The sequence below is a fragment of the Vitis riparia genome, chromosome 18 (assembly GCF_004353265.1).
Source record: "Vitis riparia cultivar Riparia Gloire de Montpellier isolate 1030 chromosome 18, EGFV_Vit.rip_1.0, whole genome shotgun sequence".
Lineage (NCBI taxonomy): Eukaryota > Viridiplantae > Streptophyta > Magnoliopsida > Vitales > Vitaceae > Vitis > Vitis riparia.
Window position 1 is genome coordinate 31,916,915 of NC_048448.1, and position 22,464 is coordinate 31,939,378.

The following is a 22,464-nucleotide window of genomic DNA, read 5'->3' on the forward strand; positions in this document are numbered from 1 at the left end:
AAACAATTTTTAGAAAATGAATAAAAATAACTAAAAACAATTCAAATATATTATGTGAAAATACTACATTTTTTGTTGTTTAGAACAAAAAATAGTTTTCTTTTTTGTGTTTGTCTTTTCTATTTTGTGATTGTCAAATGTGTCTTTCTATTTATTTGTTCTAAAAAATAAAAAATTGTTTTCGAAAACAGTTACCAAACAAGTCCTAAGTTATTTTGTCAAACATGTTTAATCCATATAATAACTCAAATTAAATTGTTAAGAGATATTACATCATTAAATTGATTTATTAAGTTGATTTACTAAACACCCTCTTAATCTTCGTAAAAAATTCCACTTCAAAACCTAGGTTGCACCCTGAAATAATTGTTCTCATCACTTCTATCATATTTTCTTTTTGTATTAAAAAAGTGGTTAGTATAGGTTAAAGTTATGTTTGGTAACGGGGAAATTTTGAGGGAAAATGAAAATATAAAAAAATAAAATAGAAGGAAGAAAAAAAATTATATTATATTTAAAATCAAACATTAAAAAACCCACTATATCCATTCACCCGAAAGAAAAAACACGTACAAATGATTTGAAATATTTGAATTTTTCAACAGAGATCATCTAATATAACAATTTGTATTTACTATATCCTACATTGGTGGAACAATAATAATAAAAATGAAGGGTACTTACATTGTATTTCCCTTATTATAAATATAGGATTTTGCAAAATACAAGTAGGTAGCCAACCCAACTGCACTGAGCCCGGCCAGCGGCCAGTAGAAGTAATCAAGATGTGCCTGATTAAGATTGTCATTGAACCAGCTACCTTGGTCATCTTCATTAGTTGTTTTGTCGATGACAGAGATGAGAAAACTGCTCAGGAAGTTCCCTACACCGAAGATACTGAGGTAGAGGGCGAGGCCGACACTCCTTAATTCATTTGGGGCCTGATCATAGAAAAACTCCTGCAGACCAACCATGGTGAACACGTCCGAAACTCCAAACAAGATGTATTGGGGAATCAACCAGCACATGCTCATTGGAACCGTCACCTTTGGCATATCAATCAGTCCGTATTCTTCAGCGGTTTTGAGCCGTTTCATCTCAACCAGGGCTGCAATTACCATGGAGATGCAAGATAAGAAAATCCCAGTTCCGATCCTCTGAAGCGTTGTTATGCCAGATGGTTTCCTGGTTAATGATCTTGCAATGGGAACAAAAATGCGATCGTATATGGGGATGAAGATGATAATGGCAAGGGTGATAAAGGACTGAAGTGAAGCTGCTGGTATCACAAACCCTGACCCGAGTGATCGATCAATAGTAATTCCTTGCTTGGTAAAGAAATTCGATGACTGTGCAAACACAATAGCGTAGGCCAAACACGTAACCCATATGGGAAACAGTCTCAGAACCGCCTTTGCTTCTTCAACGTCACTGACACTACACACCTTGCCATCGTCCTTGGAACCATCCGGTGCAAGCAAGGCCTTGTTAAGAAACCTATAACAAGAGTTAGGGTCACATTATACTATGTTAGATGAGTTCCAATATGCTTTGTGGACGTCTTGATGGCATTGAATTCGAAATCATTTTCCCTGAGAACTATGTGTTTGCCTACCTTTTTTAAATATCAGTGCAGAAACACAAATCTCTCTTACCTGAACTGCTGAGAACCTTGGTGAGGTAGGGTTCCTCGAGCTACCTCTTCAACATTTAGAGACGAATCAGTTGTCCTCCAATTTCTAGCTGCTGCAACAAACACCTGACCAATCCTCACAAATGGGCTTTTCTCATCTTCATTGACACTATACCGGTCATAGTTCAAAGTCAGCGGTATCAGTCATTGACTCGAGAGATCCTGAGGCACATCGATCTCGGTATCTCGGATCAGTATCGGGTGATACGGAAAAAATTCTAATTTAAGAGCTCAAAATAATTTTTAAAAATTATGAAAATTATTAAAAAAAAAATTAAATACAAATAAGTAGAATAAAAAATTAATAAAATAAACTTCTATTATATTCAAATTATTCAAATTATAATAAAAGCATACTTTTGGGATGATTTATAATAATATTAAAAATCTCTAAAAATATTTTAATTTAATCACTTGATAATAAATGTTTCTTATTGAAAATGAAATAATAAAAAGTAAATTTTTTTATAAAAAATTGTTTAAATTAAATATTTTAACTTTTTTAAAAAATATTTTCAATTATTAAAAAAATAAAACCATGATTCATCTTTAAAAAAATAAATATAATTTTTCTTATAAAATTTATTCATTAATTTTAATTATTATATAAATATTCATTTCCTATTTATTTGATATAAGTCTAATATTCATTATTCATTTTTTATCAATATAATTTTCATTAGATTATTTAAAACCCAAATCCTCATCTTTGTTAGATGCCATAACCCCATCCATCCACCGGTCAAATAATTCTCTCTTCTCTCTCTCTCTCAAGATACTCATTTCTCCTCTAAACCCACAAGTCTCAAGCAGCTCCTCAACAGGCCCACTTTCTCTCTTCTACCACTTCCATCAACCACCTCACCGTCGTTCTCCGTCAATAACAGTGGTGTCGGAGTCCGGCAACTCTGCCTCCTCGTCATGTTGCTCAATTCCATCTCCGGCGGGAACTTGGGCGATCCGAACAAGCAAGCGTGCTTCTTCAACCTCATCGGCGACTCCAAGATGCAGGATTCTAACTCTTTGTATTTTTCATTTTCGTGGGTTTTGATCCTCTCATCTTCTCCACCATTTCTACTCCAATATTACCTTTTTTTCCATTACCAATTACCCAAATAGCTTAGTCACAACATGATCTTGGAGTTGTCTCAAAGTTTCCATGGGATTCACTCCAAGACTGTTCATTTATCTTCAATCCAATCGAGTTTGTTCGCAAACTGATAAAATATCCAACTCGGGTATCGGCCTGGTACCGGCCATGGCTGAGGCGAATATGACTCGGCCGAGTTGTACCGGTCTCGACTAAGATTTTGAACCCTGATACCAGTATGTCTTGGTCCCAAGCAAGAAAACAAGTAGTGCAATCACCATGGCAATACAGGGGATTCCAAATCCAAGACCCCAATTCAGGTTGTCTTGAATGTAGTTCAAGACAAAGAGAGTTATTAGAGTACCAAAGCACATAGAGAAGTACCACCAGTTGAAGAATGAGCTTTTGGCTTTGCCCTCCGCTGGATCTTGTCCATCAAACTGGTCAGCTCCGAAAGCCTGGACACAGGGCTTGTGCCCACCTTGCCCAACTGCTACAAGATATAGAGCGAAAAAGAAGAGGATTACTTGTAGCTGAGGAGGAGAACAAGAACCGATTTCATCACTTTTTTGGCATTCAGAAGGGCTTGGAGAAGGAAGCACAGCAGATACCGCTAACAAGCCTATCCCCTGTGGTTCACAGAATCAAAGTTGAAGATGATTATCACAAAATTATGAAAGCAACTTAGAATACTATGTCAAAAAGCACTCAAAACAATTTTCAAAAATCAAAACTGACATTTTCAGGACATTCTTTACAAGGAAGAGTTTTCTATGCATCTTTAAGCATATTAGTCTCACGGTGAGTTCTGCCAATAATAGAGCATGGCGTGTATAAACCAGACTCGCTCTTTTGAGTAACTGAACAAACCGGCTGCTGTCTAAACGCATTCTCTGAAAATCACCCACAAATTGGAAGCAACTTTTGTTGTAACAAGAGCCTAATGGTCAAGGTCTGGCTTCAACAAATACTTTTCCAATTCTCACAAATGGGCTTTCCCCATTTCCTTTGATTGTAAACCAATAAGTTCTAGTTCCAAGCAAGAAAACAAGCAGGGCTGCAACCATGACAATGCAGGGAATTCCAAATCCAAGACCCCAATTAAAGTTATCTTCAATGTAGCTGACAATCAAATAAGTTACTGAAGTACCAGTAGATACACCAAAAAGCCACCAGTTGAAGAATGAGCTTTTGGCTTTGCACTCCTCTAGATTTTGTCCATCAAACTGATCAGCTCCAAAAGCCTGTGTGCAAGGCTTATGACCCCCTTGCCCAACTGCTACTAAGTATAGAGAGAAAAAGAACAATACTATCTGGAGCTGAGGAGGAGAATATGATGTGAAGTAGTCCACGTTTTGGCTTTGGAAGGCGATGAGGGAAGGAAGCATAGCAGATAAAGTTAACAAGCTCAGCCCCTGAGATCCATAGCAACCCAAGTCAAAGATATAAATCGATCGTTCTATTTTTTACCAGAAGAATTTGTTTCTCGCAATGGTGCTTAGACTAATAATCCACTTATACTTGGTATTTTGAGAATAACTTGGGAAGTGGGGAGACCATAGATAAGTCTTTAAAATTTAGAACTAACCAAGCTTATTGAATTAATAAAGTTTGTCCTAATCCACAAGTGTGCTTCCCCAAAAATTAAAATTTTCAAATGTAGATTGTTACTTAGGAAATAAAAAGATGACAATTTTTAACAAGTGGTCAAAGCAAGATAAGGCTATGAAACCCCTTGGATGAGAAATACACAAACACATTTACTAATGGAGGAAAATGCTTTTGACGTAGAAGTAATTAATGAGTGCATGGACTCTTTGTGGTGTACTATGTAGTATATGATGTGGAATAATAGTTGATTAATGGCCAGCTAGCTGTCCATAACCTATTAATAATATCACTTTATGCTCTTTTGCTTAGTTTTTACTATTTTAAATCAATGGACCCCAAAGCTTTGGGCTTGCAAGCTCAAGTTTTTTAATGCAATTGACCACTTTTTTAATGGAATTGTTATATGCATAGATACATATATAATATTTAAAATTTTCAGAAAAAAAAAAAAGTTGTACAAAAATCAAAGTATAAATCCTATTATATCAAACAGTAAATTAAAGATTCTTTCATCTCATACAAATTCAATTTTGATACATATTAGTTAATACTAATTTTTTATTCCATTTGCACTTTGTAGGATAAACTCTCCGATCTATATTTATAAATTTAAATCCAAATTATCTAAATTTTTCTAAAATTAATAATAAGAATAATTATTTGGTTAAAATGGATTAAATAATCTTCAAATTGTAAATCTAACCATTTCCGTATTTTTTCTTGAAAAATAACTCATTTTTTTACATAAATATCCTTTGTCATTTTAAGTATTTACATAGGTTTTAAAAGAGATGGTTATTTTTATAAGAAAACAATGAGGGTATTTTTGTCCAAATGAGATTTAAAAAAAAGGGTCGAAGGTTAAATTTCAAAAATTAGTCTTATTAATCAAATAACCCAAAGAAGAGGACCCTTCTTATGATGATTCTAAAACAGTGGTTCTGGGTATGTAGAGGACCCATTTTCGCTAATAAGAAGCTAAACTTAAGGCATATTCAACCACCATGGGATGGTAGGACAGTGGATGAGAGAGAGAGAGACCAACCAGGATGTAGAGAAGAGAAGCAAGAACAATGGTGCGATATTGACCAAGGTTATAAGAATTTGCAACAAAAGCTCCTAAAAGAGGTAGCAAGGTCGTCGTCCCACCCCATGTATTCACGTTAGCAACAGCCATGGTTGTGGACCACCCCAGAGGTCCCGTAAGATAGTTTATAAGATTGGATCCTATGCCACAGTAAGCAAACCTCTCCGCAACTTCAACACCTTTGCAAATTCTCCATTTTGCATGAAGTTATATGGCATATTGTTATTGGGTGTACGGGAGAAAAAGGAAGAACAAATTATGGTTTCCGGTGCTTACCTATGATAAAAATTGCAGATCTCTAACCACCGGAGCTGGATCTCTTGGACGGATAACCTTGATGATCAATGGCACCATCGACCGTGTCTTCCAGGAAGGGAGATTTCAGGCTTCGGAGCATGTTAGCCATGTTGGGTTTTTCCTCATGTGGAAGGCCCAAATTAAGAGCCCATATTTAAGGCCTCTTAGGCCTTTATATAAAAGGGTTAGAAGAAGAATCCATCTTCTTCTTCTTTTTCTTCCAATTTTTTTGCAGCCACCCGAGGTAGAAGAAAAAAGAGTAGAAGGAGAAAAAAGAGAGAAGGAGAAAACCACCATTTTTGAAGTTAGAGAGCAAAATTCAATTTTTCTTCACTATCCAGATTTCATCAAAGGTTCGATTTTGCTTCGTCTGTGGGCCAATCAACCTGAAATTTGGAGAAGATGTTCGTGACTCATTGATCTTCAATCTCAACGGTGGAGATCGAATTTGGAGTTCCGGACGGTTGTCTTTCAGTCCGAGAACAGAGCCTTTGTTTTGGTGATTTTTCTATCCGGATAGTTTTGATCATGGGCTCCGATCAAGGTTATGTGGTTCAATTGAGCTGATTTTTGGTGAGTTCGTTCAAAACTCATTGATCTTCATTTTGGACGGTGGAGATTGAATTTGGAGTTCAGAACAGTTATATTTCAGTCTGAGAATAGTGGTTGTGTTTGGTAAGATTTCTCCATGGTCTTTATGCAAAGTTGTTGAAATTGCCAATATTAATTTGTTTTGAGATATGGTTTATGTATGCCTCTAGTTTTATCTAGAGAGAATTGTATAACCCATTGATTATATTAGTGGTTTTTTTAAGTGGCCTAAGGGTTCCGTGGTTTTTACTTCTCACATTGGAGAAGGTTTTCCATGCTAAAAATTTTTGGTGTTCATATACTTGTTGATTGGGTGAATTATTGTTGCTCTATTCGATTGATTCCTATTAGGTTCTCACAAGAGGGGATAAAATCTGGTTGTGCATTGTTTGTGTTTATCCCATCAAAGTGGTATCAGAGCATTAGTTCAAGATAATTTGTGTCTTGTGTAGAACAATGGAAAACAATACAAGTAGAGAATGATTACTCTGAATGGCTCCAATTATCATGTTTGGAAAGGAAAAATGGAAGACTTATTGTATGTAAAGGATTATTATTTGCCTATGTTTGCTTCTGAAAAGCCAGAAAATAAAACTGATGCAGAATGGAATTTACTTCATTGACAGGTTTGTGGTTATATCAGACAATGGGTAGATGATAATGTTCTCAATCATGTTAGTGAAGAGGAACATGCATGGAGTCTATGGAACAAGCTCGAACAGTTATATGCTCAAAAGGCTAGTAACAATAAATTGTTTCTGATCAAGAAGATGATTAGCTTGAAGTATCAAGATGGAACTCCTATGATAGATCACTTGAATACATTCCAAGGTATTATTAATCAGTTGGCTGGAATGAATATCAAGTTTAAGAAAGAGGTGCAAGGGTTGTGGCTTCTTGGTACATTGCCGGACTCGTGGGAGACATTTAGAACTTCTTTGTCTAACTCAGCCCTAGATGGTACTATGAATATGGATTTGGTTAAGAGTTGTGTTCTGAATGATGAGATGGGAAGAAATTCATAGGGTTCTTCCTCACAGTCAGATGTCCTAGTTATTGAAAAGAGGGAAATGAGTAAGAGTAGAGGTATGAAGAACAAAGATAGAAGCAAAAGTAAGACTAACAAGTTTGCCAATGTTGAGTGTCACTATTGCCATTTGAAAGGGCATATAAGGAAGTATTGTCGCCAATTGAAGAGAGATATGAAACAAGGGAAAGTGAAAGACAAGAAGAATGACAATAGTGGTGAAGATGACCGAGTTGCCACTCCCATTTCAGATTTCCTTATTGTTTATGATAGTGATGTTGTTAATTTTGCTTGCAAGGAGACTAGTTGGGTGATTGATAGCGGTGCCTCAATCCATGCTACACCTCGAAAAGACTTCTTTACATCTTACACATCTGGTGATTTTGGAAGTGTTAGGATGGGTAATGATGGCTCAGCTAAAGCCATTAGTATGCGATATGTGCGTTTGGAGACTAGTAATGGTACTGTGTTGATTTTGAAGAATGTCAAGCACATTCCAGATATCCGCATGAATTTAATCTCCATAGGTAAGCTTGATGATGAAGGGTTCTGCAACACCTTCCGTGACAGTCAGTGGAAGCTCACCAGAGGTTCTATGGTGATAGCAAAAGGAAAGAAGTGTTCCTCATTGTATTTGATGCAAGCAAGGGTAATGGATTCCAGTATCAATGCAGTGGATGATGATAGCACGGTTGAGCTTTGGCACAAAAGACTCGATCACATGAGTGAGAAGGGCTTGATGATTTTGGCTAAGAGAAATCTTCTTTCTAGTTTGAAGAAGAGATCTTTGAAGTGTGCTCATTGCTTAGCAGGAAAGCAGACCAGAGTTGCATTCAAAACACACCATCATACAAGGAAGCTAAGTATGCTTAATTTAGTGTATTTTGATGTGTGTGGTCCTGTGAAAACAAAAACACTTGGTGGATCTCTATATTTTGTGATTTCTATAGATGATCATTCAAGAAAGATTTGGGTGTACACCTTAAAAACAAAAGGTCAAGTGTTAGAGGTGTTTAAGCAATTTCATGCTCTTGTTGAGAGACAATCTGGCGAAAAATTGAAATGCATTCAAACTGATAATGGGGGTGAGTATTCTGGTCCTTTTGATGAGTATTGTAAACAACATGGTATTCGACATCAAAAGACACCTCCTAAGACTCCTCAGTTGAATGGGTTGGTTGAGAGAATGAATAGGACACTGGTTGAAAGGTTGAGATGTTTACTTTCGCAGTCACAGTTGCCAAGATCCTTTTGGGGTGGGGCTTTCAATACTATTGTACATGCTCTCAATCTTACACCATGTGTTCCTTTAGAATTTGATGTTCTGGATAGAATTTGGTTAGATAATGAAATCTCTTATGATCACTTGTGTGTCTTTGGATGCAAGGCTTTTGTGCACATTCCGAAAAATGAGAAGTCTAAGCTTGATGCTAAGACAAGACCTTGTGTATTCATTGGCTATGGTTAGGATGAGCTTGGTTACAGGTTTTATGATCCGGTGCAGAAAAAACTTATAAGAAGTCGAGATGCTATGTTCATGGAAGATCACCATACGAGACATTGAGAAGACTGCTACAACAGAGTTTCAGTATAGTGATAATCTGATTGACTTAGTTCCAATTCCTTTGACACATCTTCCTACATAGGTTGAAGATGAAGCACATGATGACCAACATGACATTGGTGATGTTGAAATTCCCACACAGGTTGAGATGGATGATGATGTTCATGAGCAGTCACCTGTAGCAGAGGTTCCACCAAATATTCCACTTAGGAGGTCTACTAGAGACTGACATCCTTCTACACGGTTTTCTGTTGATGATTATGTATTACTAACTGATGGGAAGGAACCTGAAAGTTTTGAGGAAGCCATAGGAGATGAAAATAAGATGAAGTGGGTTGATGCTATGCAAGATAAGATGAATTCATTGCATGAGAATCATTCTTTTGAGTTTGTCAAGTTGCCAAAAGGAAAAAGAGCTTTGAAGAACAGGTGGGTTTATAGAGTGAAGCAAGAAGAACACACTTCACAGCCACGTTACAAAGCTAGATTGGTTGTCAAAGGGTTCAGTCAAAAGAAAAGTGTTGATTTTGATGAGATTTTTTCTCCTGTTGTTAAGATATCATCTATTTGTGAAGTTTTGGGCTTGGCAACTAGTCTTGATTTGGAGATTGAGCAAATGGATGTTAAGACTGCATTTCTCCACGGTGATTTAGACAAAGAAATTTATATGGAACAGCCAAAGGGTTTCACAGTAAAAGAAAAAGAAGATTATGTGTGTAAGTTGAAAAAAAGTCTCTATGGCTTGAAGCAGGCACCGAGGCAGTGGTATAAGAAGTTTGAATCAGTTATGGGGGAGCAAGGCTACCGAAAAACTACCTTTGACCATTGTGTATTTGTGCAGAAATTCTCTGATGATGATTTTGTTATATTGTTGCTCTATGTTGATGATATCTTGATTGTTGACATAAATGTTTCAAGAATGGATAAGCTGAAGAAGCAGTTAAGCAAATCCTTTTCCATGAAGGATTTGGGGCCAGCAAAGAAAATTCTTGGTATTAGAATTAAGAAAGATAGAGCATCCAAGAAGCTGCATATGTCACAGGAGCAAAATATTGAAAAGGTACTTGAAAGATTTAACATGAGCAAAACTAAAGTGGTTAGTTCTCCTCTAGCTAGTCACTTTAAGCTAAGCAGCAGACATAGCCCTTCTATAAATAAGGAGAAGGAAGACATGAGAAGAGTTACGTATGCCTCAATAGTAGGAAGTTTGATGTATGTCATGGTATGTACTAGACCAGACATAACTTATGCAGTTGATATTGTTAGCCACATTCTATCTAATCCAGGAAGACTACATTGGGAGGCAGTCAAGTGGATTATGAGATATTTACAATGCACTTCCAAGTTGAAACTCACTTTTGGAAGTGGGAAACCAGTACTTGTTGGCTACACTGATTCAAACATGGCAGGGGATGTAGATAATAGAAGGTCTACTTCAAGCTATTTGATGACATTCTCAAGAGGTGTTGTGTCTTGGCAATCAAGACTACAAAAATATGTTGCACTTTCTACAATAGAGGCAGAGTACATTGCAGCAGCAGAAGCATGTAAAGAGTTATTATGGATGAAGCGTTTCATACATGAGCTCAGGTTTAGCAGCAGCACTATGTGGTATATTGTGATAGCCAGAGCGTCATTCACCTTAGTAAGAATTCTATCTTTCATGCAAGATCGAAGCACATTGATGTGAGGTATCATTGGATGAGAGATGCTCTCAATGACAACTTGTTTGAACTTGAGAAGATACATACCAATCACAATGGCTCAGATATGTTAACGAAGTCCTTACCAAGGGAAAAGCTTGAAGTTTGTTGTTCAATCGCCGGGATGGCGAGCCCTTCCACATAATCGGAAATAGGGAGATTTGTTGGGTTTTTCCTCATGTGGAAGGCCCAAATTAAGAGCCCAAAATTTAAGGCCTCTTAGGCCTTTATATAAAAGGGTTAGAAGAAGAATCCCTCTTCTTCTACTTCTTCTTCTTCCAATTTTTTTTGCAGCCACTAGAAGTAGACGAAAAGGAGAGTAAAAGGAGAAAAAAAAAAAAAAAAAAAGAGAAGGGGAGAACCACCCTTTTTGAAGTTAGAAAGAAAAACTCAGTTTTTCTTCATTGTCCAGATTTCATCAAAGGTCCGATCCGACTTCGTCTGTGGTCCGATCAACCTGAAATTTGGAGGAGAGGTTTGTGACTCATTGATCTTCAATCTGAACGGTGGAGATCGAATTTAAAGTTCCAAACAATCATTTTTTAGTCCAAGAATAGAGCCTCTATTTTGGTGAGTTTTCTATCAAGACAATTTTGATCATGAGCTCCGATCAAGGTTATCTGTGGTTCGATTGAGCTAAGTTTTGGTGAGCATGTTCAGAACTCATTGATATTCATTCTAAATAGTGGAGGTTGTATTTGGAGTTCAAAACAGTTAAATTTAAGTCTGAGAACAGTGGTTGTGATTGGTAAGATTCCTCCATTGTCTTTATGCAAAGTTGTTGAAATTGCCAAGATTAATTTGTTTTGAGATATGGTTTATGTATGCCTCTAGTTTTATCTAGAGAAAATTGTGTAACCCATTGATTATATTAGTGGAGTTTTTAAGTTGCCTAAGGATCCCGTGGTTTTTACTTCTCACATTGGAGAAGTTTTTCCATGCTAAAAATTGTTGGTGTTCATATACTTGTTGATTGGGTGAATTCTTGTTGCTCTATTTGATTGATTCCTATTAGTTTCTCACAAGAGGGGATAAAATCTGGTTGTGCATTGTTTGTGTTTATCCCATCAAGCCATGGCCATGTTTTAGTGAAACACAATGACCAGAAGGGAGATTTTCTCCTTTCAACCACTTCTATTTTCCAAACTGCGGGTGAAGTTGTGTATACTGTATTTGTGGGTCATGTTTCTTGTATTTTAATACATCTTTCGCACATCACTAGTTTAGACCATGTGAAGATTGTCTTGTCCTGTTAATTTCTTTTGCATAATTTTTTAATTCATTTGGAGAATATGATTTTATTTGGAAGAAAGACTATTATGAATTTGCTTAAGAATTATGGGTCTTCTATGATACTATCTATATTTTTTAATCAACTTTCCGTACTTCATTTGGATACCTACTAAATTTATAGAAGAGTGAATTGAAGAGGGAATAAAAGCTTTTCAATTTCAATTGGATTCTCCTTGAAGATTTTGAATGAGTCTTCCCAAAAGGTTCAAAAGTCCCCTAATTAAATGGCTTTAATTGAGAGGCCTAATTACAAGAAGATGAAATCACATCTCACGCATCCTTTGATACTTGATGGTAATAGATCATTTGTGTGTATTAATTGAAACATGTAGACATACAAATTAATGAAATAGCTAGATTGTTGCAAAAAAGTACGACTATAAGACCAGGGTGGATCCAAAGAAGAATTTCTTTATTTACCACTAGACAATAAATGTTTTTTGTTCAACTTTTGTCCCCCTTAAATAAAGAGTTACATGTTGCTCCCCCGGGCCATTTGCAACTTTTGTCCCCCCTAAATAAAGAGTTACATGTTGCCCCACTCAAGCTATTTGCTGGCTCTGCCACTGATCATTTAGGGTCTTATGATTAATGAAGTGCATTCATACAATACCTCTCTTATTATAAATGTAAGATTTTGCAAAATACAAATAACCAGCCAATCCTAATAGACCGAGCCCAACAAGAAGCCAATAAAAGTAATCAAGATGTGCTTTATTGAGGTTATCATTGAACCAGCTATCATGGCCATCTCCACCGGTTACTTTATCAATGGCAGAGATGAGAAAGCTGCTCAGGAAGCTCCCTAACCCAAAAATACTGAGGTTGAGGGCAATACCAACACTCCTTAATTCATTTGGGGCCTGATCATAGAAAAATTCTTGAAAACCTACCATGGCTAACGCATCCCCAACTCCAGACAATACATATTGAGGAACCAACCACCACACGCTCATTGGAATGGTCACATTTGGTGTATCAACCAGGCCGTGTTCTTCAGCTTTCTTGAGCCGTTTCACCTCTATTAATGCTCCAATTACCATTGAAATGATGTATAAAAACATCCCCGTTCCAATTCTCTGAAGCATTGATAAGCCAGAAGGCTTCCTGGTTAAATGTCTTGCAATAGGAACCAAAATGCGGTCATATATGGGAATGAAGATGACAATGGTGGTGGTATTCAAGGATTGAAGTGAAGCAGCCGGTATGTCAAAACCCAAGCCAGTTGATCTATCCATAGTAATTCCTTGCTTGGTAAAGAAAGTGGATAATTGTGCTGGCAAGATACCAAACACCAAACTAGTAATCCATATGGGAAACAGCTTTAGAACTGCCTTCGCTTCTTCAACGTCACTGAAGCTACATGCCTTTCCATCCTCCTTCGAACAGTCTAGTGTAAGCAAGGCCTTGCTGAGAAACCTGTCACAACTGAAAGAGAGCCAAGTGATCGAAATGTTACAGTCGAAGTACACATACTAAAATAATTATCTGAATTCAGACCATTTTTACTTAAAGGTGGTGTTTGTTTTTTGGCTAAATAGAAAAAGCCAAAATATTTGACTTTTTCTATTCAGCTAAAAGTAACCTGTTAACATCATCCAACATAACTAAAGTGAACTTGTTATCAATATGTTCAATTTAATTATGTTAAATGATATTAACAGGTTACTTTTAGCTGAATAAAAAAAGCCAAATATTTTGGCTTTTTCTATTCAGCCAAAAAACAAACACCACCACTGAAGTCTTGAAAATTAGAAAGAAATTCATACAAGACCCTCATTTACAAAATTCATTGCTGTAAAATATGCGCTTCCCCCCCTCCCCTTTTTTTAATGGAAAAAAAATTGAAATACGCCAAACCTAATAATCATACTTGAACTGATGGGAACCATGGTGAGGCAGGGTCTCTCCAGCAACCTCCTCTGCAGTTTTCAGTGATGGCATGGTTCTCCAATTCCTAGTTGCTTCAACAAACACCTTGCCAATTCTCACAAATGGGTTTTCCTCATTGGTGTTGATACTATAACGGTAAGTCTTAGTTCCAAGCAAGAAAAGGAGCAGCGCTGCCACCATGACAATGCAGGGGATTCCAAATCCAAGAACCCAGTTAAGATTTTCTTGAATGTAGCTCAAGATCAAGAAAGCTACTGAAATACCACTGCATAGAGCAAAATACCACCAGTTGAAGAACGAGCTCTTAGCTTTGCACTCCTCTGGATGTTGTCCATCAAATTGGTCAGCTCCAAAAGCCTGAGTGCAAGGCTTGTGCCCACTTTGGCCAATTGTTACTAGATATAGAGAGAAAAAGAATAAGACTACTTGGAACTGGGGAGGATTGTCAATGTTTTGGCAGAAGGAAGGGATCAGAGAAGGAAGCATAGCCGACAGGGTTAACAAGCCTAGTCCCTGCAATATGTAGTAGTTCAAGTCAATGATAGTAATTATTCAATTACAGCAGAAGAGTTTTCTTGAGAGCCTTTAAGATTTTTAGTGTTTATATTAGTCCTTTAAATGGTGTTCTTCCTATTATTACCAATTTTCTTTGTAAGACTATAAATAGATATTTAGAGGAGAGAGTTTAGAATCTGATGGTGGTGATTCTTCCGTTAGAAAGTTTAACAGCGCTAGCTATACTGGGGCAGATAACTGGAAGTTGAAACATGTCAAAACACAAATCATGTTGTTCATAGAAAATAACCTGACTTTATTGATTGCTAATTTCAATAATGTAAGAAGCTACAATCAGGGGTGTAATAGGGCCAGGTTACGCCAGACTTGGGCTTTCAAGGCTTGGGTTGGAGCCAACTCTTTCGTGGCCCTAGTTTAGTTGATCTGGAACTAATTCCCAACTAATCCTAGTTCTAGCCTGAGCTTAGCTCAATACTAGGGAACCGGATTATCTGGGAAATGACAACATCCAAACCTAGTAGAAGAATAGAGAAAAAGAGAGAAGACAAAAGATTTACATGGTTCAATGTAATTACTTACATCCACAAGAATGGAAGGTCAAATTCTCTGATAAACTTAAGAATTCTTTCTCAAACTCTTTACCTATAACCTAATACACTACGTCTATTCCTGTTCACTCTTCTCACTATGCTAACACTTCGACAACTCACTTTTTTTTACTTTCACTATAAATCTTATATAACGCTACATATTTATGAAGCATTATGGGCTAACATTAAATAGTGAGTTTCCAAATCTTAATCAAATTAAAAAATAGTAATTTAGCGAACCTAATAAAAATAAAAATAAATCATTTGAATCAAAATTGCTCTAACAATCTCTACCTTAACTCAAATTCTACTACTCCATATTTGGTCTATCTTCTTAATACCCACCTCTGCACCCTTTATGTGTAGGTTGCCACCATTGCACTATCAATGAGAGTAAGTATGTGTCAAGTTCAAATTCTCATTAAACTTTATTTAAGAAATGATTTTTGTTTTTTCCATAACTTCATTCCTTAAATTGGTTTCATCCTTATCCTAATAAGTACTCTTAGCTGATAACAGAGTCTTGATCATCTTGCATTTATCCTTTTGTCTAAATTATTTTTGTTTTTTAGTAACTTCATTCCTTTTGCAACTAGCCTCATCCTTATCCTAGTTATCATCCTTAGCTGAAAGAGGAGTCTTAATCATCTTATTTTTATTCTTTTCATCTAATATGAACATCTTGTCGTGATCTTGTATCCTGACAACTTCTTCAACACTATTATAAGACTCTTCATGGTGTGGCTCCACCATTATAACTTTACCTAAAGTTATCTTCCCAATTAAGTTATATAAAATTTTTATCTTATCCCTTCATAGTTACCAAAGAATCTTTATTAATATTCATAATATTATTCTTTGTAGAAAAATCATAACCCAAAGTATTTAGAGACCCTAAAAAAATCAAACTCCTCAATTCTGGAACATGCTTAACATCAGACAATGTCCTTACAATACCATCAAACATCATCACCTTCACAGTACCCATTTTAATGGCTTTAGAGCTAGAACATTACCCATTAGAACAATACTAACATGACATTCCTTCTAGGCGGCAAAACAATTCTTATATCGGCACATGAGAATTTATAATCTAAAATCCAAGAATCACACAATTTTCACCAACCATAGTTAAAAATTAATATATATATATATATATATATATATATATATATATATATATATATATATATCATCATCATCATCATTATTAAAGTTTTCATCAATGACATAAGTAGAACCTAAAATCTCATAGACTCATCATCATTAGACTCAGGGATTTAGAAGTTTTTCAAATCTTTCAGAATTTGAACATTAAGTTCAAAGATATGAAGAACAACTTTAAAGAATCTAAGATTAAACTCGAAGATCTAAAAATTGAGTTTGAAAATTTGTAGATCAAGTTGCAAGATTTAAAAACAAGTGCAAAGATTCAAAGATGAATTTCGAAGATTTGAAGATTAAGTTTGAGACATCTTCAATCCAAAATTAAGCATTGATGTTCTCAATGAGCATGAGTCAAGTCAATGAATCCAAGCTTAACATGCCTATGTACAAGCCTAGCCTAAGATATGCTAAGGTCCAAACCTAGACTCAAGACATGCCAAAGTGTTAGGATAGAGCCCTAGAAAGCATGAAATGATGTAACATAGTTTAGATTCATTAATAAATGTATCTATTTATGATTTTAGTTATCTTTATTATCAATTTTTGCATTAATTAATCTTTATTTGAGCATTCATGTCTATATCACTTGCATTGTATATGACTTCAATCCATTAGGAGCTATATAGAAGATCCAAGTCATGGATTCTATTTAAGGTGATAAGTGGTTTACAATCAGTTTAGGGCAATCCGACAAAGATTGTAGTGTAGTACCTCTTAATTAGAGGTACTACACTACAAGATGATTTCCCATGATAAGTACACTAATGTGTATGGTTACATATTGGACAAAACCTATGGTGAATCATGACATTAGCTATTAAGTCTGTACTGAAATCAACAGAATATTTTGACCTATAAGTGAGACCTTAAGGCGGTCATATATTCACTATGGATTGGGTCATTATTGATGGAAGTTGGTGGCAATAGGTATTGTCAATGAAGACACCATGATATCTTATATGATTGAGATAGTGTGTTATCTTGGATGATTATAAGACATGTGATCAAGAAAACTATGACTATAGTAATTTTTTTAGAGAAATTTAACTTATACTCTTTGTGAGTTAGAGTATGTTAGTTGATCACATAATAGAATGATATGTAAATTAAGGATTGGAAAGGTAATTTTAAGAGGTTAATTACATTATTTGGTTAAATTACAAATATCAGTTCATAGGTGGTCTACATATAATGGATAGTAGGTCATAGATCCCACATTGCCTCATTGTAGTATCAAATGATACTAGATTAAAGTTGACTCTTTTTAGTGAAGTGTTGAATCAATTTCAAGATTAGATTATAAGGGAGTTTATGTTTTCTTAAGATTAGATTATAATGGAGTTTGTGTTTTCTTATGGGTCCTAGTAATCCTCACTTGAACTACTAATTCATGGTGGCATGTTTGTATGAGGGATTTTGGATTTATAGTTCATAAGTGTGTATAAGAGCATTTTAGTAAAAATAACATGTTACAATAAATCTTATGAATGACCTTTCTAAATTTGGCTAATTAATTAATTGGAGCTAAATAGGGTTCACTAATTACTTATGACCCAAGTGAACTAGATTAAGTGACCTAAGCGTAAGTTGGACCCAACTCACTTAAGAGAGAAGCCTATATAAATCTCTTTAGGGGTTTAGGGTGATTTAGACAAAAGTTAGGATATGCTCACAAGACCTAAAAAACAATAAAAAATTAAAATAAGAAATTAAAAATTTTGAAAAATGTTAGTTGAAAAAAATAAAAATTAAAATAAAGAACAAAGAAAATTTTCTTTGAAATACGTTATGACTTAATCCTTATTGGGTACATAGGCAATATGGAAAATATTGCAAATTCAGTCAATGTTTCAAATAAAATAAGGTTCTAATACCACTTAAGTTCTATTCGTGAACTCTATTGATGAAAAAAAAAATCTAAAAATTGTTCACTTTCTACATGGAACTTGTGCCCTTGAATAACATTTTAAAGGGGCATTTGTAGAAGGACAAAATTTAACCTTTTACAATTTATCACATGCCCTAGGGTTTGGTGTGCATTGGACCTTCCTCTATTAACAAAAGTGACAAGAACCACCTTTGATGCAATTAATGCCCCTTTAGTTTGTTGATATGTGATGCTCATTTCACTCCAAATTTGGAATTATGAAATTGCCCAAGTTACTTTAAATTAACTTATAAATTAATCTTGTTAATTAACCTCAAATTAAACCCTGAATTGATCCTAATTAATCGCATATTAATAATCCCCTTCACTAATTACTATAACCTATAATATCAACTATTATAACCCGTTGATTAGGGCCGAATATGTCAATAATTATAACCCATTGACTAGGGTCATAGAAATCAGAGTCAAAACACTTTATTTTATTAATTCAAACTTACAAAACAAAATATCATATCTTCAAAATTTTTCATTTTCATAAACAATGAAAATTCTCAAATATACTTTCCATACAAAACACATATTTGATCCATGCAAAAAGATAAAAATAATATTATTACATATTTCAAAATACAATATAAAAATGAAACTATTTTCTTTTATAAAAATCTACATTAATTTTCCCTTATCTTGAAGAAGCGCTCAAAAACTTAAAGTATCTAGCTTGACGAATTTACTCCTCACCTAACATAATATCATACACAATATTGATTATTGATTATTTATCTAAATATATACATTTGACAATCTTAAAAATATTTTATTTAGTATTAGAGATCCTAATTAATTTCTCATATTAATATTATTATCATTCAATATTATTTTCAACTTCCTAAATAATAATTTATTTCTTTTTTTCTAACTTATCTAAATTAAATCTTTTAAGAATATTTATTTGCATTAAACTATTATTACTATTATTTAAATCTCCTACTGAAACTTAACAAATACCCCATGCAATTCTTTTTTCTTTTCTTTTGTTCAACATTCCAAATCCTTCCTACGCATCTTTCAACATTTTTATTTATTTTTTTATTTTTTTCTCTAAAGCCAAAACTTTTAACCTCCATACTCACAAATTTTATGTAATTTTCACATCCGAAACTATATAATTTTTTTTTTTATCTAGATCTATTCATTTGAATAATCAAAATTTATTGATCTCCATTAATAAATCAAACTATGTTAATAATTTTTAATCTTTTTGACCTATAAATTAATTAAACGAACTCTAATCAAAATTGAGATATTCCAAAAAAATATCTAATGTCTTCAAAACTAATTAACGAATATAAAATATTAACTAAGGTTAGAATCTTACCTGAAAAAATCTGAACTTCAAACTCTAAACCTCCAAACCTTTAGCCCTATGTTCTCTAATTCTTTGATTTTTGGTTAATAGAGTTTTCTGAATAAGGAAGATAAGAGAAAAATCTAATTTATACTTAAGATTTTTAATTGTAAAATGACTCTTTTACCTTTAATAAATTTAATTAATTAATTCATTAATTTACTATTTTGCCCCTAAAGTTTATTTTGGGGTGTTACATGACTAATTACTATAACCTAGAGTCTAAACTAATCCATAAGAAGCAGCCACAAAATGGTCCCTTCTATATCATATTTTATTTATTCAAAATACTAATAGCCGAGTCCCTACCTCCCTTTCAACTATACTCTCTCTCTCTCTTCTTTTTTTTCTTTTTTCTGTTTACTACAATAATAAGGATTGGACAAGAAAATAAGGACAAAAAGAAAAAGGAAAACCCGCCGAGAGCATCTCATGATCAAAAAAGGACAATAGATAATACATAGCCGTAGCGCATGATACATAATGTGTGTGGGACACTTGTCCTGAACTGAAAGAATATATGGAGTAGAATAACATGTATTAAAGTTGATTAATGCCAAGCCGACCAGTCCCATCAGTTATGGGCTAGTGGACAACGATTCTAAATCTACACGTCTTATTCAATTCAAAAAAATCTCCAAGTGATAGGATTGTGATCGACTTTTACAATTGGTACATATTAACACACCTACTCTTACAATGTAAAAAGATTTATTAGCTATAATTCTCTCAACAACTACATAGACTACCTTTGATTTCTTTATGTAAAATAAAAGGTATCCCATGACCAACCACCAGATATCACAAGAATAAGATAAAGAGTGAGACAAACCAGGATGTAGAGAAGAGATGCAATAACAATAGTGCGATATCGACCCAGAAAGGAATCTGCAACGAATGCCCCAAGCAAAGGGAGTAGACACCCAGCCCCGCTAAATGTATTAACGTTCTGGGCAGCCACGGCCATGGACTGCCCCAGTGGCCCCGTAAGATAGCTTATAAGATTGAATGATATGCCATAGTAAGCAATCCTCTCCGCCAGTTCCACACCTATAGATATAAAAACTGCTCTTAATTCTATACAAGACTATAGGAAAAGTTGTTTGGTTTGTCAGAAAAGCAAATTCCACGAGCTTGCTGGGAAGCAAACGATTTCCCAGTAGAGCTTACCGATGATGAAAGAGGCAGACCTCCAACCACCAGATCTAGATCTCTTGGCTGGAACACCTCTGTAGTCCACAACACCCTCCACGGCGTCCTCAAGGAATGGTGTCTCGGAGTCTAAAGAGATGTCCGAGATGGCCATGTCTCGGCAAACCAGAGATACAAAAGGGAGATTTTCTTTACCTTTACTTTTGCTTCTCTTTTTCAAATCCTGTGGGCAGCTGTGTTTGAGGGTTATGCTTCTTGTATTTTAGTTTAATAGCTACCTATGAGGTCAGAACACGATTAGCGACTATGCCAAGCCAGTTTTCTCTTAAAACTTCAAAAAAAAAAAAAACAAAACAAAACAAAACAAAAAAAAACAAAAAAGGAACAAACGAACAAAAAAGTGAAAAAAAAAAAAAGACACTAATTGACAAACTCCACCAAACTAGATTCTTTTTCTCTTTTGATTTGCCATGCATGTGTTACCATATTCCTTAAGTACCATAAGCCTCTGAATTTGACAATTTGATTTAATTTCACAATTTGGGGATTTGATTTACTTATAATGGAACACTTTTTATATATAGGTTATTTGATTAAATGGATCAATAAAAACCCAATTTTTTAAATTTAACCCTCTATTCTTTTATTATTTTATTTTGATAAAAATACCCTCGTTATTTTCTTGTAAAAATAACATTTTATTTTAAAACATATATCTAAATACTTGAAATAATAAAAAAGCATTTATGTCAAAAATGGGTTACTTTTCAAAAAAAAACATGGGAAATGTTAGTTACACAATTTAGGGACTATTTCATCCTTTTTACCAAATATTTCTTGTAAATATATTTATCAATAATCACTTATTAAGGCCTCTTTTGAAATTGATTTTAGGTCTCCTAGAATCACTTTTACGATTTTACCATAATTTATTTCCTAATAATTTGTTTAATAAAATAAATAAAAAGTTATTCTTGAACTACAATTCTTGAGCAATGTTATGATACAACCAATCTTTCATATTTTGTGAAATGACATAACAATGAATGGTAACCATATTATATCATTATGTTGACATGATACAATTGTGTGTGTGTGTGATGATGTATAGTTTTAGAGTTATGATGATGATTATACTTCTATTGTAACCGCTTATAACTCTCCCCTCTTATACCAATTTTTTGACATAGTGGATCTTCTTCTCCTCTACCAATAGTTTTTCCCATTTAAGATTTTTTACGTAAATATGTGTGTTCTTATTCTATTTATTATTATTATTATTATTGTCTATTCTCATTATTTCGTAACATACATTAATGTACATCTTTTTGTAGCGATTTGAACCACATTGATAGCATAGTTTTAAGAAGATTAAAGATAACCTTTTGTAAGTAATTTTCCAAGCATTAGAGTATTTTAATTTACTTCGATTATTATGTCTTTAAATAATTTTCTTTCAAAATTTCCTTACATATTTCTTTTTTCTTGTCCTCTCCAAAACTCTTTTTTTGGAACCTATATTTTATACCATACATTATAAAATAAAAATGAAAAAACTATTGTTACAAATATATTTGTTTAAATTTAATTAAAAATATACAAAATGATAAAATTCCTTAAAAAAATTAAAATGAAAATACTAAGAATTAATTTGTTGATGTCAAAATCTCTCTTCATTTCTTCCTTTGCCTCTTGAACTTACTTCCTTCAACCTCCAGAACTCCCATATTGCCTTGATACGAGATTTGCAGCTCGTGGTAGGAGGGAGGGGGGCAAGGTGGGGTTCCCAACGCTGGGAGGGTGTTGTCAGTGAGATGACGAGATTTGCAGCGTTTTGGGGGTCAGTGGAGGGGAGGGAGGGCTCTTTTCAGCTCACTGTGGGTAGAGGGGT

The 22,464-nt window shown here is 34.4% G+C and overlaps 1 protein-coding gene and 1 pseudogene across 1 annotated transcript; both read right to left on the reverse strand.

The window, feature by feature from the left end:
* Nucleotides 1-680: 680 nt before the first annotated feature.
* On the reverse strand, nt 681-5,887 carry LOC117905720 (annotated as a pseudogene).
* Nucleotides 5,888-12,347: 6,460 nt separating this feature from the next.
* On the reverse strand, nt 12,348-20,847 carry LOC117907332 (protein NRT1/ PTR FAMILY 5.10-like). Its single transcript, XM_034820839.1, has 4 exons — nt 20,592-20,847; nt 20,254-20,471; nt 13,830-14,362; nt 12,348-13,384 (listed from the first exon to the last, which is right to left on the reverse strand). Exons 1-4 carry the CDS (start codon nt 20,725-20,727, stop codon nt 12,559-12,561), a joined length of 1,713 nt encoding a protein of 570 aa, XP_034676730.1. The 5' UTR covers nt 20,728-20,847; the 3' UTR covers nt 12,348-12,558.
* Between the last annotated feature and the right edge of the window lie 1,617 nt (nt 20,848-22,464).